At 43.8% G+C, this 17,499-nt stretch overlaps 1 protein-coding gene across 1 annotated transcript in view; it reads right to left on the bottom strand.

Moving 5' to 3' along the window:
* Positions 1 to 1,374: 1,374 nt before the first annotated feature.
* Positions 1,375 to 17,499, bottom strand: part of frem2a (FRAS1 related extracellular matrix 2a) — a 114,668-nt gene continuing 98,543 nt past the window's right edge. The window contains exons 16-26 of the mRNA XM_029121246.2: positions 15,138 to 15,237; positions 14,055 to 14,186; positions 9,457 to 9,788; positions 7,310 to 7,502; positions 7,027 to 7,152; positions 6,580 to 6,707; positions 6,152 to 6,286; positions 5,817 to 5,946; positions 5,550 to 5,737; positions 4,416 to 4,562; positions 1,375 to 2,485 (exon numbers count right to left, since the gene is read on the bottom strand). Of these exons, the coding sequence (XP_028977079.2) occupies positions 1,979 to 2,485; positions 4,416 to 4,562; positions 5,550 to 5,737; positions 5,817 to 5,946; positions 6,152 to 6,286; positions 6,580 to 6,707; positions 7,027 to 7,152; positions 7,310 to 7,502; positions 9,457 to 9,788; positions 14,055 to 14,186; positions 15,138 to 15,237 (2,118 nt within the window). The 3' untranslated portion in view covers positions 1,375 to 1,978. The remainder of the gene's footprint in view (positions 2,486 to 4,415; positions 4,563 to 5,549; positions 5,738 to 5,816; positions 5,947 to 6,151; positions 6,287 to 6,579; positions 6,708 to 7,026; positions 7,153 to 7,309; positions 7,503 to 9,456; positions 9,789 to 14,054; positions 14,187 to 15,137; positions 15,238 to 17,499) is intronic.

The raw sequence follows: 17,499 nt of genomic DNA, 5'->3' as shown, positions 1-17,499 counted from the left end.
AATCTCAATACTTTGTTATATACCCTTTGTTGGCAATGACAGAGGTCAAACGTTTTCTGTAAGTCTTCACAAGGTTTTCACACAATGTTGCTGGTATTTTGGCCCATTCCTCCATGCAGATCTCCTCTAGAGCAGTGATGTTTTGGGGCTGTTGTTGGGCAACACAGACTTTCAACTCCCTCCAAAGATTTTCTATGGGGTTGACATCTGGTGACTGGCTAGGCCCATCCAGGACCTTGAAATGCTTCTTACGAAGCCACTCCTTCGTTGCCCGGGCGGTGTGTTTGGGATCATTGTCATGCTGAAAGACCCAGCCACATTTCATCTTCGATGCCCTTGCTGATGGAAGGAGGTTTTCACTCAAAATCTCACAATACATGGCCCCATTCATTCTTTCCTTTACACGGATCAGTCGTCCTGGTCCCTTTGCAGAAAAACAGCCCCAAAGCATGATGTTTCCACCCCAATGCTTCACAGTAGGTATGGTGTTCTTTGGATGCAACTCAGCATTCTTTCTACTCCAAACACGACGAGTTGGGTTTTTACCAAAAAGTTCTATTTTGGTTTAATCTGACCATATGACATTCTCCCAATCCTCTTCTGGACCACCCAAATGCTCTCTAGCAAACCTCAGACGGGCCTGGACATTTACTGGCTTAAGCAGGTGGACACGTCTGGCACTGCAGGATTTGAGTAGTGTGTTACTGATGGTAGCCTTTGTTACTTCGGTCCCAGCTCTCTGCAGGTCATTCACTAGGTCCCCCTGTGTGGTTCTGAGATTTTTGCTCACCGTTCTTGTGATCATTTTTACCCCACAGGATGAGATCTTACGTGGAGCCCCGGATCGAGGGAGATTATCAGTGGTCTTTTATGTCTTCCATTTTCTTATAATTACTCCCACAGTTGATTTCTTCACACCAAGCTGCTTACCTATTGCAGATTCAGTCTTCCCAGCCTGGTGCAGGTCTACAATTTTGTTTCTGGTGTCCTTTGACAGCTCTTTGATCTTGGCCATAGTGAAGTTTGGAGTGTGACTGTTTGAGGTTGTGGACAGGTGTCTTTTATACTGATAACAAGTTCAAACAGATTCCATTCATACAGGTAACGGGTGGAGGACAGAGGAGCCTCTTAAAGAAGAAGTTACAGGTCTGTGAGAGCCAGAAATCTTGCTTGTTTGTAGGTGACCAAATACTTATTTTACAGAGGAACTTACCAATAAATTCATTAAGAATCCTACAATGTGATTTTCTGGATTTTGTTCCTCATTTTATCTCTCATAGTTGAAGTGTACCTATGATGAAAACAGGCCTCTCTCATATTTTTAAGTGGGAGAACTTGCACAATTGGTGGCTGACTAAATACTTTTTTGCCCCACTGTATAGACCTTGATATGGGACCTGGCAAATGTATGCAATGTTTTTGGGATATAAGGAATACAATTAAGCCTGAATAATGTTACCCATTGGTCAAAAACTCTAGCATGAGCGCTCCCCATTGGTGGAGACGTTAGCTATTTGTTGAAAAACAGATTCCGTTGGTCTGCGTGTATCTGCTTGAGGCACTTGAAACACCACACCAAAGGAAAAGCAAAACCAGGATATTATCAAAAGTAAGAAATATCTTTAAAATCCCCAGACTGTTGGAGATGTTGTTGAATACCGTCACCAGGCGGCTTTCTAAAAGGGAGCTGTGACAGTATAAGGTATTTCAAATCAATATACAAGGACTTTCAATCACCATTGCACAACTATGAGTTTCAGGGTTTTCAATCACTCCAGAAACAGTGATGAAAAAAAAATCTGAACATGAAATTAAGAATACAAAAAACCCCAAATAAATTATCCGTCTTTTCATTCATCTGTCCACCCTTCCAACTTTCTTTTCATTCATTCATCCATCTATCTTTCCCTTAATTCTTCCATCAATCTTTCTATTAATTTGTCCATCCATCCATCCTTTGATCATTCCGTGATTCCTCTCAGACCTCGGTGCTGTCACTGCAGTCGTTCATCCTCGCCACCATTATGGGTTCTGTGCTGGCTGAGTCCTTCATGCCCCGCCCTCCCCCCATGCTCTTCCGCCTGGACCGGACCACCAGGACGATGACGAAGGTGAGAAGCAGACCCATCAACCCCCCCACCACCGTCAGCAGCCCCTCCCCTTGCCTGCTGAGATCCCGTGGTTCCAGCCCGTCGGCGTACACCTGGTCCACCCCAGCCGCTCTCCCCTTGGTACGATCCAGGGCGATGTGCATGATGTTTGTGCCGCGGGTGTTGTCCGTTCTGATGTCCTTGGCCGTGTCCGGCACCGCCGCACTGTCAACTGACCTCCTCGCACGGTGACCTTGAACATTGAGCTCCGGTGTCACGGAGTGGTCATTGCCCATGGCAACCATGGAGCTTCTCTTGCCGACGCCGCGGTGGTCCTTGTCTCTGGAGCGGACCGTGTAGATGGTGTGGATGAACCACTCACGGCCAGCGGCCACCTGGGACAGGAGGTTAAAGGGACGGTTTCAGATTTTGAGAATATATTTGCATGAACTTGTGAAAACCAATCGTATGTATCTGTGTCCAGTATGAAGGAAGTTGGAGGTAATTTGACAAGCCACTGCTAATCAGTGCTAACAATAATTGCTAATTCTCTAATGCTAGTTGGCGAATGAAACAGTGAAAACATTGAAATGGACCCCATGGGGAAGTTGAGAAAAAGCTTAATTTCCCAAACTCTTCCTCTAAAGGTTACAGTATGTAGTCTGATGCACAACCTACTTTTAGGGTATAATTTATTGTGTTAAGTAAAAGATGGGTTATCAAAAGTATAGTATATCAATCAAATTCAATCAATCAAATGTATTTATAAAGCCCTTTTTACAACAGCAGTTGTCACAAAGTGCTTTTACAAAAACACCCAGCCTTAAACCCCAAGGAGCAAACAACAGTAGTGTTGAATTTCAGTGGCTAGGAAAAACTCCCTAAGAAGGCCGAAATTTAGGAAGAAACCTAGAGAGGACCCAGGCTCAGAGGGGTGACCAGTCCTCTTCTGGCTGTGTCGGGTGAGATATTAAGAGTCCAATTGGAATAATTTATAAATGCATGTGGGCTAAATCCAGAGTCTATTTAAATTTAAACTAGGTTAGAAGTATGACCAGATGGACAAGGACAGGGACAGCAACGGGCCCCCCAAACCAGGTACTCCGCAGGTGTGGACCAGGACCTCATGTCCTCCTAAAGTTAAAATCGGGAGGAGACTGAGAAAATTCAGAAAATGCATTCATCATATCAACAACAATTTATAGTGGAGAAGGAGAACCTAGTGGGGAAGGAGAACTGACAGCAATAAGACCAAAGGGGATGTGGTCTATGGCCAATGGCGGTTGCCTGGTGGAGCCTGTATCCATTTTATAATGACCATATCACACAAACCCCAGGGGTGATGTGTTGGCATTCTAAACTAGTTACTTAATCACAATATACTATTTCCATATTATATGATTTGATATACTGCAGCTTTCAGACATTCAACATTCAGGGCTGGAACCACTGAGTTGTATCAGTTTAAATGACAGTTTAGCGGTATTTGAGACAGTGTAGGCATAAGTGTGACAGTGTAGTAGTATGTGAGTCAGTGTTGAGACAGTTTAGCAGTATGTGAGGCAGTGTTGAGACAATGTAGCAATATGTGAGACAGTGTTGAGACAATGTAGCAGTATGTGAGACAGTGTTGAGACAGTGTAGGCATAAGTGCGACAGTGTAGTAGTATGTGAGACAGTGTTGAGACAGTGTAGCAGTATGTGAGAGTGTTGAGACAATGTAGCAATATATGAGACAGTGTGTCAGTATGTGAGACAGTGTAAGTGAGACAGTGTTGAGACAGTTTAGACAGTATGTGAAACAGTTCAGACAGTATGTTAGACAGTGTAGCAATATGTGAGACTGTGTTGAGGCACTGTAGCAGTATGTGAGACAGTGTGGCAGTATATGAGGCAGTGTTGAGACAGTTTAGACCAGAGGTCTCAAACCGGTTCCACGGAGGGCCATGTGTCTGCAGGTTTTTGGGTTTTCCTTTAAATTGGTTCCCAGTTCAGACCTAAACAACCAGGTGAGGGTAGAAACGAACCAATTAGTGACCTAATTAGTCAGTTAAGTACAAGGTGAGAGCGAAAACCTGCAGACACTCGGCCCTCCGTGGAACCGGTTTGAGACCTCTGGTTTAGACAGTATGTGAGACAGTGTAGCAGTATGTGTGACAGTGTTGAGGCACTGTAGCAGTATGTGAGACAGTTTAGCAGTAAGTGAGACAGTCTATCAGTATGTGCGACAGTGTAGCAGCATGTGAGAAAGTATAGCAGTTTGTGAGACAGTTTAGCAGTAAGTGAGACAGTGTTGAGACAGTTTAGCAGTATGTGAGACAGCACCTGGAACAGGGCGGTAGAGTCCAGTCTGAACCCGTCTGATCCAGGCTGTCTGACCAGAGAGAGAGCTGTGGGGTCGTCTACAGCCAACACAGCATTAAAGCCCACATCATCAAACCCACTGGCCTGTGTCTCAGGCTGGGCTTTATCCTGGAGGGGGGTGGGGGTGGAATGGAGAGGATGTAGGGAAAAAGAGGGAGGAGGGATAGGATAGGGGGTGTAGGAGAGTGGAAATGGAACAGACAGAGTTGTCACCATCCCCAAACAGACAGCAAGGAGAATAAATCTAATAAATAAAATACATATTGACATGTGGTGAGATAAAACCAGGAAGAACACCCGCCATTGAGGGATCATGAGGTAATGGGATCTTTGGGTTATATACATTTTTACTGCAATGATCTTTGAAAAGTATCTTTCAGGTTTGTAGCAATGTAGAGCAAGATTCTCAGATTGCATTCCTAATTCAACACGTGTGTAGACCTTATGCTACATTCATTTGGTATTCTCATACTCATGATTTATTCATTTATAAAGCATAGTTGTATTTTAACCTGAATATTAGGACAATTAAACATTGTCTAAACGTCACTGAAAAAAGTTTGATTTCAATTTGTCATTATAATAAGACTTAAATCATCACTTAATGTCCAATAAATAAGTGTGGGTTTCTATCAGTATATAACTCCAAATATATATGTTTTTAAGATGTATTTCTCAGAGCTTCCTTTAAAATTACTAATTGTGTGGGTGTTGGGAAACCAACTTTTAGTTTTCAGTACAGAGACCTGACTGCTGATAAGATGGTTTAAAGACCACCTCCTTTGTCTTAATCAAATTGTGACATCAAGCATTATGACACCCAGATTGACATTTCAGGTGTTTCTTTTCCAAACAGCTGTTACATAAAAAGCTTGTAATCATCTAATAACCAGTGTTATTTTGACTTTAGATTTGTGGATGTGTTATTTAAAAAACAACAACATGTTTTTAACAGGTCAGCTGGGTACACAGCCAGTTTAAAGGTATAAATAATCATAGTAGTGGATAACTTCAAGTTTTGTATATTCACTTAAGTTCAACTGACTAAAGAATGACAAACTAACTCATTTTACTCATTTCAGTTTTAAGTCGTACTATGATCTTGAAGCGGTAAAGCAGAGAGGGAGAGTCGGCCAGGCAGCCAAACTCAAACTTGGTGGGGTTGTACTTCGGCACGTATCCATCCGCGCCTGTGCACAGGTACACCTTCTCAATGCTGCAGAAGAACGAGTCCCCCAGGTTCTGGACAGGATCCACCATCACACGGCCGTAGATAGTGTCACCTGGAAAGGAAGGGAGATGAGAGAGAGTGTGAAGACCCCTGACAAGGTCACATGCCCTGTCTGTCTGTCTGTCACCTACCCTCTGAAAAAGCCACAGGGTCAGCCTCCTGTCCAAAGCCCATGGATCCATCCGAGAGCCACAGGCTCTTCTTGGACAACAGGAACATCTGAGTGTTAAGACTGAACTCTACTGCCACCGGGTCGCTGACCTGGACGGGCGGGGGAGGGAAGTCGAGGGAGGGGGTGAGAAGTGATTGATAGTGAAGAGAGAGTGGCACAGGTCGGGGGGGGGGGGGGGGGGGGGTGATTACAGGATCCCAAGAAGAGGAAACACGGTCGTATTTCAACACCCTTGTGTGATACACAATCAACACAAAACGTGTTGCCAGTCAACGGTTCACTATGGAACTCTACCTGTTGGAAGCGTATGTCCAGGTCAAAGGTGACAGGCTTTCTGGGGTGACAGACGGGAGGGAGGCTGTACTCCACGTTCTGGGCTGCCGTGCATGGAAGCAGTGTCACCGTGTACGAGCCCGAGTAGTCACACACCTAGGAGAGGGAGCGTGGGAGGGACAGAGGGAGGGAGGAGAGGAATGGAGAGAGTTAGGGAAGAAGGGAGAAAAGGAAAGGGGGTGGGAGGGAGGGGCGGCGGGGAGAGAGGGAGAGTAGGGAGGGGGTAAAGAAGAGGGGAGGAAAGGAGAGGGGTAGTGTTTGATGTTTAAGGTCAGGGTTTGGGATAAAGGTTATGGTCGGTTTTTAGTGTTGGGGAAAAGGTTAGCACTAGGGTTAGGGTCAGAGGTCAGAGTCAGGGGCTGGGGTAAGTGTTAGGGCTTTGTACTCACAGCAAAATCTGACGTAAATGTCCACTGCTGATTTGGCTGGTTGTAGGTGGGCTCACTCCTCACCAAGCTGAGGTTAAAGGTCAGACTGGGGTGATCCGCACACATCACCATAGAGGACAGAGAGGATGCTGGGTAAGGAGAGAGGGGGCATTATGAATTCTGTTTTTACGGGTTGTCTAACTCTAGCAGCACCTGGACATGGCTGAGTTTGGGCAGTCAGAGTGGGAGCTGCCCCTGAGGAGTAGGGTGACCAAGAGACCAGAGGAGGCAGAAGGAAGGGCTAGGCTGTAGCTTGGAGTGTTTTCTGTCTACATTTTTCAACTTAGCAGTTCCTGGTTTTGATGTCAGAAGGGAGCGCAGGAACAGTTAGGGGTGTGTGTGTGTATATACAGTAATTGAGTGTGTGTTTGTGTGTGTGTGAATGTGTGGAGTATGTGGGCGTCGCACCTGTTTTTTGGATCCTTCCTCCAGAGTGGGTCTCCACAAACAGCCCCCTGAAGCCAGCCTTGGTTCTAAAGTTCACCACCAGACGGCCCTGCACATTTATACGCATACTGGTGGGGTATAGAGCACCTGCAGAACACACCCACACCACACACACACACACACACACACACACACACTGTCAGCATTAGTGAGCAACACTGAAAGGTATTTAGTTAAAATAATGATATCTATTTGATCTCTATTTCCTCACACACACACACACACACACACACAGTCCTCTGACCCTGTAGCCCGGCCTGGGGGGGACTCCCGATGCCTTCCGTCCACAGGATAGCCGTGTCATACACGAAGGTGAGGCGCAGCTCTGACTGCATGTCGAAGTGCTGCCAGCCTCCCGCCTCCACCGGGGAGTAGAACACGTATGACACGTGTAGGGGAACACGCAGCGTCACGTACGATTGGACCAGGTTCAGCACCTAGGAACCAGTCAGGCCAGATCGAAGACTAAGAAAGCTGGACAATACAGACAGTGTGCAGAGAGCTGTAACAACGTGAATCGTGATACAGCCACAATATTAATCATTGCTCATCATTAAAAAAACGTTTAATATGTAATGTTTTGACTTAATGGTATATTGAAATAACAAAATATTGACCATGTTTTTCTATAGTAAAAGAGTCTCCACATTATGTCTATAATCTGGAGACCCCCGTTCTAAAATCAAACAGCAGTTTACAGAAGTAATTGTGAGGGTGCTGTGTTTCCACTAGAGGGCGTGACTACTCTTATCTGTTCATCGTTCTCTCAGCTTGCCCATTTATCACTTTTTATGTCTGTCTGTCTGTCTGTCTGTCTGTCTCTCTCTCTCTCTCTCTGGCATCTCTTCAGCTTTCTGTCTCTCTCTCTCACTGACAAGGCCAGATCACCCTGTCTGTCAGTCACCTACCCTCCTCCCCAGATGTGGTTTTAGTAGAGGAGAACCACGGTTGTCAAAGACACCAGAGGAAGTTTGGCAGAAAGATGCTTCTGTGTGTCAGAAGGGGCAGATTAACAGTCTTTCTCTTTGTCTGATTTGAATGATTTGAACACTAAGTTGATTCCCAAATGGCACCCTAAATACCACATAAGTGCACTTCTTTTGGCCTCAGTCCTAGTCCAAATTAGTGGCCTTCAAACGGAAAAAAGGGCCATTTCAGTCACACACATCCTGTAATTTGCATATTCAATTATAATCAGAGCTCACCACAGCTGGAATTGTATCTTTTGCTAACACCTACACACACGCACACTCACACACACACCCACACGCACACACACACACACACACCCACACGCAACCTCGACCCCCACAACACAAACACACTCAACACACACCCACACAGAAATAAGGACACCCACACACCCACACACACAAACACCTGTACACCCACACACACAAACACCCCGTACACACAAACACCCGTACACACACACACACCCACACATAAACAAAAACACCCACACAGACACACACACACACAAAAAGACCCTTACACACACACAAACACCCCTCCCCAAATAAACACACACACACAAACGTCTACACAGAGATATGACAGTGAGAATTTAATCAGAACAGCATGAAGAAACGTGTACACACACACAGACAAACAGGACTGACAGAGAGTAGGTAATCAGAAAGTGGAAAGGGCAGACCCCACAGAGGCAAGACTTCCCTGCTGTGTCAGAGGATGTTGTTAACAGCTATTAAACCCTTTACATGCATCCAGATACACACACACACACACACACACACACACACACACACACACAGTAATCTGACTGACAGAATTTATTCTGACAATTTGAGGATATTGCAGAACACAAACAGAACAGAACAAATAGCTCACAGAGAGAATGTAATCAGAAAAAATCTGTCTGTGAGGAGCATAAGGAGAGGTAAAATCTGTCTGTGAGGAGCATAAGGTGAGGTAAAATCTGTCTGTGAGGAGCATAAGGAGAGGTAAAATCTGTCTGTGAGGAGCATAAGGTGAGGTAAAATCTGTCTGTGAGGAGCATAAGGAGAGGTAAAATCTGTCTGTGAGGAGCATAAGGTGAGGTAAAATCTGTCTGTGAGGAGCATAAGGTGAGGTAAAATCTGTCTTTCTGCACTGTTAGTGCTCTGTTAAACACAGACACACACAGCTGAACAAACTGAGACATCCACTGACACACACACACACGCATACAAACACACAGCTGAACAAACACAGACATGCACTAACTGACACACACATACACACACACACTGACACACACACACAGCTGAACAAACTGAGACATGCACTAACTGACAGACACATACACACACACACTGACACACACACACACACAGCTGAACAAACTGAGACATCCACTAACTGACACACACACACACACACACAGTTCACCTGTCCATCCGTGCTGATGGTCCCTCCACAGATGGAGAGGAGTTCAGACATGTCGTAGTAGCTGGTGAATTCCCACAGACAGGCCTCTAGGTTCAGGTTCCTGTAGAAGCGCAATGTGTCATTTCCCCTCATGGGGGCACTGTACTGGTAGGGCGAGGTGTCGCCCACGCTCTCCGTGTTCCTCGTCGCCGCGGTGATGAAGCCGTGACCAGTGGTGACCTCGGTGTAGTCGAGCAGGTTGGAGCAGCGGTGGTTGCCGACGCGGGTGCCGTCTGGGCCGAGGGTGAGCTCGAAGTTAGACAGAGGACGGGTGGAGATGACCGGCAGCATACCTGGTGGAGGAGGAGGGTTGGAGAGGTGGGGGGTGGGGTTATGAAGAGAGAGGAAAAAGATGGGGGAGGTAGAGAGGAGAGGGTGAGGAGAGGTTGGGAAGATAGCGGGTTAAGAGAGAACGTTGGGTGACAAATGTGAGTTTATAACCATTGGTTGCCTGTGTGTGTGTGTGTGTGTCTGTGCGTGGTTTAACTTTGTTTAGGGGAACAAAGGGATTGGGTGGTGTGGAAGTTATTTGTTACTGACTGCTCAGTGGTAAATATTTAAAACAAGCCCTGAGACATTATACCGGACCCGATTTATACAAATATATTTATTTGACTGAATTATAATATTCAATGTTTAGATTTTCATTTAGAGAGTTTATACACTGCAAAAGTGTTATTTAGGCAAACAAGATATTGCCACATATTTTTATAGTGTAAATGGGTCACAGGTCACCTTCCTAGGTAATTTCCCAACAGATTGTCCCTGCGGTTACTGAGGTCTAAAGACGATGTTTTGCTCAATGTGTATTAGAGAGGAATGAGCCGTGACATTTGAGTGTTGAAGTTATTCTGACCCCATAAAAATAATCAGTAAAAGAAAAATGTCAGAGCTGGGAAGCAACTGAATACATCTCGTTGGCTCCTCAAAACATCTACTATCTCCAGCAACAGAACTTGTTCAATGGGAGCGTCATGTTAGTAACCAGGTAAGCCACATAGACGGTTTATACTCCTTCCGGGTCAGGGGTCAAGCCAAAGCGCCATGTCTGCTTCTGTTACATCTTACCCTCTGACAAAGCAAGTGTTTCTCATTATCTAGTGTGAATCTAATGTTTTATTTAAATACAATGTAAATGTTATTTAAATGAAATTGTTTTCACAACAATAGTTCTATTCTAAAAAGGCTCTCTGATAAATATGTGTGTGTGTGTGTTTGGGGCAGGTGCACGATCCCATACAGCTGCCCTGAGGGACGACCCCGTACAGCTGCCCTGAGGGACGACCCCGTACAGCTGCCCTGAGGGACGACCCCGTACAGCTGCCCTGAGGGACGACCCCGTACAGCTGCCCTGAGGGACGACCCCATACAGCTGCCCTGAGGGACGACCCCGTACAGCTGCCCTGAGGGACGACCCCGTACAGCTGTCCTGAGGGACGACCCCGTACAGCTGCCCTGAGGGACGACCCCGTACAGCTGCCCTGAGGGACGACCCCGTACAGCTGCCCTGAGGGACGACCCCGTACAGCTGCCCTGAGGGACGACCCCGTACAGCTGCCCTGAGGGACGACCCCGTACAGCTGCCCTGAGGGACGACCCCATACAGCTGCCCTGAGGGACGACCCCATACAGCTGCCCTGAGGGACGACCCCATACAGCTGCCCTGAGGGACGACCCCATACAGCTGCCCTGAGGGACGACCCACTTTTCTCTGACATTGAAAATGCTTCCATTGTAGAACACTTTCTCAGTACTACTGGATAAGTGACTCTCCAACCATCTAATGACAGGTCAAGTAACTATCACAAGTCAGTTTGTTAACCCTTTCCATCCAGAGCGCTCTAATTCCGGGATCCTAATTCCGATGGTTTTACTCTTAATATCTCTGCTGTCCAATCACATATTTAGAATTTGTGTTTTTACTAATAGAATCACTTGATAGATTATTGTTTTTAATTTTTTAAAGTCGATTTTCAGGGCTGAATGACCACCAGTTTGACGTTTGCTAAATTAGCTTGACGGAAGCTATTTAGCATGATCTAGTAGCTAACCACTTAAACAGATTCTGAATGAATATGTGGCTATTTCTCTTTACATGACGATGTTAATGAACAAAAATGTTTGTGCCCAGCAATGGGTCAGTAACAAAGCTAAGTTTGTTACCAGTTTGAGCAAGCAAATACACCAAACTTAGCCAATTAGACAATGTAGCCGCAAGCTAAAAACCAAGCCAGAATGGGAGATAATTCACTTTCTGTTTCAGTGCTGGCTTGCTAGTAAATCATCCTTCTAACGTTTTGCATATCTAATTCATGAGGAGTGTATCATGTTTTTTGTCACTATGATGTAAATATTGTTGTAGAAACAGCATGTCTGATAATACATAACTAGCTGCCATCAATGTAAAATATATCTACAAACTAGACAACAGTCTGACGTGGTTTTCCATCCTGGCCATTATATTTCTACTACAGTATGTCACTGTTAATGCAATTAGACAGTTTACTATTACATTACTAAATAGTTTTTATAATTATGAGCCTATTTAGATTCAAGGAACGTGTGAAAGGGTTATATATATATATTTGTTATATAAATATATATATATTGTTAAATATTTTGTATATGTAGGTAAAGATGGATGGAGATGAAGGTGTTGATGCTTACTGGCATATGCAGAGGAACAGGTCACTGACACCGATGGCTGCCCACTTGTTTTCCCCTAATCACTAGGTCTGCCAGCTACCCAGCATCTCTCCCTGGCCTCCCATTGCCCCATCTAAGACCAACTCCACCATGGCCTCACCTCATCTTCCTCAACTCCTTCTGGTCTTTTCTTTTAGCTCCCCATTGGCCCTGCTTCGTACTGCTGGCCAACCAGCCATCAGCACCGTCACAACTACTTCATACGCAGTTAATTTTGAGAACAGCAGCTCCAGCATGTTCCTCACACTTGTATGTTTTCCTTTCCTCATCATATACATCATGCATGGCAGCCTGTTAGCATATTGGATTCATAACTCTCATTGCTTTGACATGTTTAGGGCTTGTAAATAGACTGTATAAAACTTGGAAAACGTGGCTTTTTAAATTGTTTTGGTTTTAAATTAATAGGCTACAGGCCAAGATGTTCAGAAGAAAGTTGGAAAAAAGTATTTTAATAATACTTTAACTTGTTTATATCTTTCCTTATTATGGAAGACTAAATGCTATTTGTAAGACATTTTGGTGAAGGTAAGTTGCAATATAATATTTAGATAAGAAGGTTATGGTCAGTGAACATTCCATAGGATTTAAAAAACGAAATTGCCCACTTATACGTCTGTAACTTGTTAACAGTAACAGGTATTTCTATTCTGATTTTAGATGTTCAAACCTTACAAAACAAGGAAAATTCAATGTTCTCTAAGTTTTCATCTATTTTCTATTTGTTTGGTAAAAGAATAATATATATATATAAACATATATATATATATATATTTTTTTTTTAAAGATTTACACAGGTATTATTTCTTAACTGATCACCAGTTCATTGACTGGGTTCCTATAGTGTTTCATTTGATTTAAAAGGGCTGTTTCTAAGCTTTCTCTAAGATGTGTCATGTTTTTAAATTGTTGCCACACCAAATTATACTCATTATTACAACAACAGCTCTTGATCAATAAAGAGATCGAAGATTCCGCTCGGGCTGGAAAGGGTTTTACACAACAAATTGTGATCAATAACAAAGGCTGAACTGAAGTCTAACAATATAGCATAAACTATTATTTTTTTTGGCCAGCCATCAGTCATCTGGTTCAGTGCTGTATGAGATGAGTGCTCCTTTCTATCCTGCTGACAGTCAGTAAATGTTTCTCTGAAAAACTATAGTGTATTTGGTCAAACAGCACAAGACTCTCCATATGCTTAACGAGAGCAGGTAGCTAACAAATTGGGTGTCTGTTAGAGCCGATTGGGCGGCTGTTAGAGCCGATTGAGCGGCTGTTAGTGCCGATTGGGCGGCTGTTAGAGCCGATTGGGCGGCTGTTAGAGCCGATTGGGCGGCTGTTAGAGCCGATTGGGCGGCTGTTAGAGCCGATTGGGCGGCTGTTAGAGCCGATTGGGCGGCTGTTAGAGCCGATTGGGAGGCTGTTAGAGCCGATTGGGAGGCTGTTAGAGCCGATTGGGCGGCTGTTAGTGCCGATTGGGCGGCTGTTAGAGCCGATTGGGAGGCTGTTAGAGCCGATTGGGCGGCTGTTAGTGCCGATTGGGCGGCTGTTAGAGCCGATTGGGCGGCTGTTAGAGCCAGCAAAGGGCACCATTTTTAGGTGGTGTAATTACTTTAGCATCCCTCCTCGGCGGTGCTGGTTAAAAATGTAGAAAATATTTTTGCCAATACAGTCTGCCGCTTACTCTCAATAGTTTCCCAACTAATGAGAACAGGTTGCCAATACCTGGTGGTTTATGACAACTGATGATGATCCCAGAAACAGCATTTCATAATTTTAACTATTAGATGTTTCATAAAAAAAAGATTGTTCACTGTTTGTCACTGATCTGTGTGTGTGTGTGACCTTACCATCAATGTGTGGCATGGTGACAATGAGTTTGATGAGGTTGGGGTGCTGTGGGTCGTCTGCTCCGGTGTAGCGTAGCTTGGAGGAGAAGGGTTCCGCTCCCACAGTGCCCATTCGACGAGGCTGGCACATCCCTGGAGACACAGGAAATTACAGAACTCAAGCCATGAATGGTCACTAGGTTTCTTTTGATGAATGGTCACTAGGTTATTTCAGTCTGGTTACTGCAGTTTCCATCATTCTGTTTTGAATGTGTTTTTAACAGTTTTGGGAAGAGTGTGTAAGCATTTGAAAAAACGTGCTGTGAATATATTGTTTTGTAGATGTTGGAGTATGAATGAGGAAAGATTTTGGAGAATGTGTTGATTGAATGCTTTTTGTGTGAAGGAAATGAAAAATGATTCACAGTTTGGTCCACATACACTTCTGTTTTGCTGACTGTGTGAAGAGTTTTGACACTGTGACTCCAGTATTGACCGATGCTTGTTAGCAATCGTGAAAAACTGTAATTTCCCTTGAGTTGTGCTAGAAAATCCATCTGAAACCAGCAGGAATCTGGGTAAGTTCTGCAGGTTGGTTTTACTTGTAACATTCATATGATGTAAAACCATTGATTTTTCAAAGCGTAGAACTTATAAATCCCCCCAAGTATTTAGTTCAACTATTGTATAACCAGAACAACTTTTTTTTTTGGACAGTAATGTTGGTAGACAAACGCTGAATCGCCTCAAGACATTATTTAACATGCTTAAACAGCCACATTTGATATCAAAGATTGTCTGTTTCTGCATTTCCAAAGACATTTCAGATATGCTATTTGATAACATGCTAGCTAACATTCTTATGTCCCCAATAATCACAAAACATTGACTACTTGATGAAATTATTACACTGTAAAAGAAGATATTTCCAAACAGCTGTTGGCTATGCCGAAAATAAGGGGTACCACGCTATCAATCAATCTATGCATAAGTATATAGACTAGATGGTAAGGCTGTTGGACTAAAACTTAAGTGACTGAGTGATCTCCCAAATTGAACTGTAGGTTGTTGTTTAGTCATGGTCTGACGAATTGATCTGCCCACCCTCCTTCATGCTGACAGTAGTGGTGGGACTGCTGAGCTCCAGACCCTCGTCTCCATTAGAGTTGACGGCCCTGGCGACACACTGCACCCTGGAGCCCGCCTGGAGACATGGAGACACACTGGCTGTCAGTGCAGTCAAATTAATCACATCAGTGCGGTCAACTCAATCACATCAGTACAGTCAACTCAATCACATCAGTACAGTCAACCCGATCACATCCATGCAGTCAACTCAATCACATCAGTGCGGTCAACTCAATCACATCAGTGTGGTCAACTCAATCACATCAGTGCGGTCAACTCAATCATACCTGTGCGATCAACTCAATCACACCAGTGTGGTCAACTCAATCACATCAGTGCAGTCAACCCAATCACATCAGTGCGGTCAACTCAATCACATCAGTGCGGTCAACTCAATCACATCAGTATAGTCAACTCAATCACACCAGTGCGGTCAACTCAATCATACCTGTGCGATCAACTCAATCACACCAGTGTGGTCAACTCAATCACATCAGTGCAGTCAACCCAATCACATCAGTGCGGTCAACTCAATCACATCAGTGCGGTCAACTCAATCACATCAGTATAGTCAACTCAATCACACCAGTGCGGTCAACTCAATCACACCAGTGCGGTCAACTCAATCACATCAGTGCAGTCAACCCAATCACATCAGTGCGGTCAACCCAATCACATCAGTGCGGTCAACTCAATCACATCAGTATAGTCAACTCAATCACACCAGTGCGGTCAACTCAATCCCATCAGTGCGGTCAACTCAATCACATCTGTACAGTCAAAGTAATTGCATTGTTACAGCCAACTCAATCTCATAACTTGAGTCAACTGAATAACAACGTTACAGTCACTACAATCAAATAATTTACAGTCACTTTAATCATATCATTATAGTCAACTTAATCACATCATTACTGTCAACTCAGTCACATGATTGCAGTCAGAATTCTCCAAAGATTGAATTGACATAATCATGACATAATCAAGAATTGTAGTACTTGGTTTAATCTTGGGGTCACCAAGTCTAAACTACAATGCAATGCCAAATCCATGCCAGTAAGCCTGCACTTCCAACAGACCATAGAAAACGGATTTCAATCAAAATTCTGATGACATTGAGCAAACTCCAGCCAGCCACTGACATTTATGCTTAGATGAAAGCAGTCATTTTTTCTGGCTTGGTGACCAAATAGCAGAAACTCTCAGGCTTGTGGACAATAAAAGCATTGTGATGGCATCAGTGAACCCTCTCCTGAAAAATGTCAAGGTCAAATCCAACAAATGAGATCCCAATAATATTGTGTCACCTCCAGAACAACATTAATCTAAAGATTTAAAATAAAAGGAAATCTAAAGGCTGTCAACTGAATCATATCGATACAGTCAACTCAATCATATCGACAGAGTCAACTCTATTATATCAATACACTCAACTCAATCACATTAGTAATTAACTTGGTCACATAGCTAAACTCAACTCGATAGCGTCAATACCCATAACTCAAAAAGACGGAGAGTGACAGAACCTTCCCTCCTTTAAAATGTTCAACCTTTTGACTGAGTCCATTCCCACAATTTTCTTTTGATGAATATTCATTCAGAAACAGATTATACATAATAGAGCAAATAATGTACTTTTAATGGTTTTCACATCCAAACTGTCATCTGCTGCATTTAAAGTCAAAGTGGTATTTCCAGCCAGAGGGACTCAGTCCGTACTGATTAGTGTGTAGTAGTTAAGTGCTCTATACTACAAACCACACACTATTCAATCCTATATATGAACAGTGACAAACGTTTTGTTGTTTTGACTCAGCTCTCAATCATAATGGATTTAACTGACAGGTTAAAGCACATACTGCCCGTTTAAATTTGAGGGTATTTATGTCCATAAACCCTAAACCGTGTAGAAATTACAGCACTACAGCCTCCCATATTTTTGGGGACAAAAAGTAATTGGACAACTGGCTGCTCAAATCTCCCCTGATTAATGCTAGGGAAAAATCTCTAACGATCTTGCATTGAAGTAGCCAACCTTATGCATTTGGTTCCCATTCAAATGAGTTGTGAATCATTTAATAAAGACACGTATTAATGCTGTTTTAATTAAAGTATTAATTAAATCAATATTTTCAAAGGTGGCAAAAGCTACTGGACACCACCAGAGCCCCACTCTAACCCCACTGTAGCCAAAAATCTGCTACAGGAAAAGACCTTGAAAAGCTTAGGTGTGATTCGGTGTTGGATTAAATGCCGGCACAACCAGCAGCTCTGCAGAAAAGAGGGGCTGATAGTTATTGTGGTAATTTGAGGGACCGGTATGATCTGTGACACCTTG

Source organism: Esox lucius, chromosome 7 (genome assembly GCF_011004845.1).
Source record: "Esox lucius isolate fEsoLuc1 chromosome 7, fEsoLuc1.pri, whole genome shotgun sequence".
In the NCBI taxonomy this organism is placed as follows: Eukaryota; Metazoa; Chordata; class Actinopteri; order Esociformes; family Esocidae; genus Esox; species Esox lucius.
Note: the sequence above shows the minus strand (reverse complement) of the source record. Positions and strands in the feature narration are given on the sequence as shown.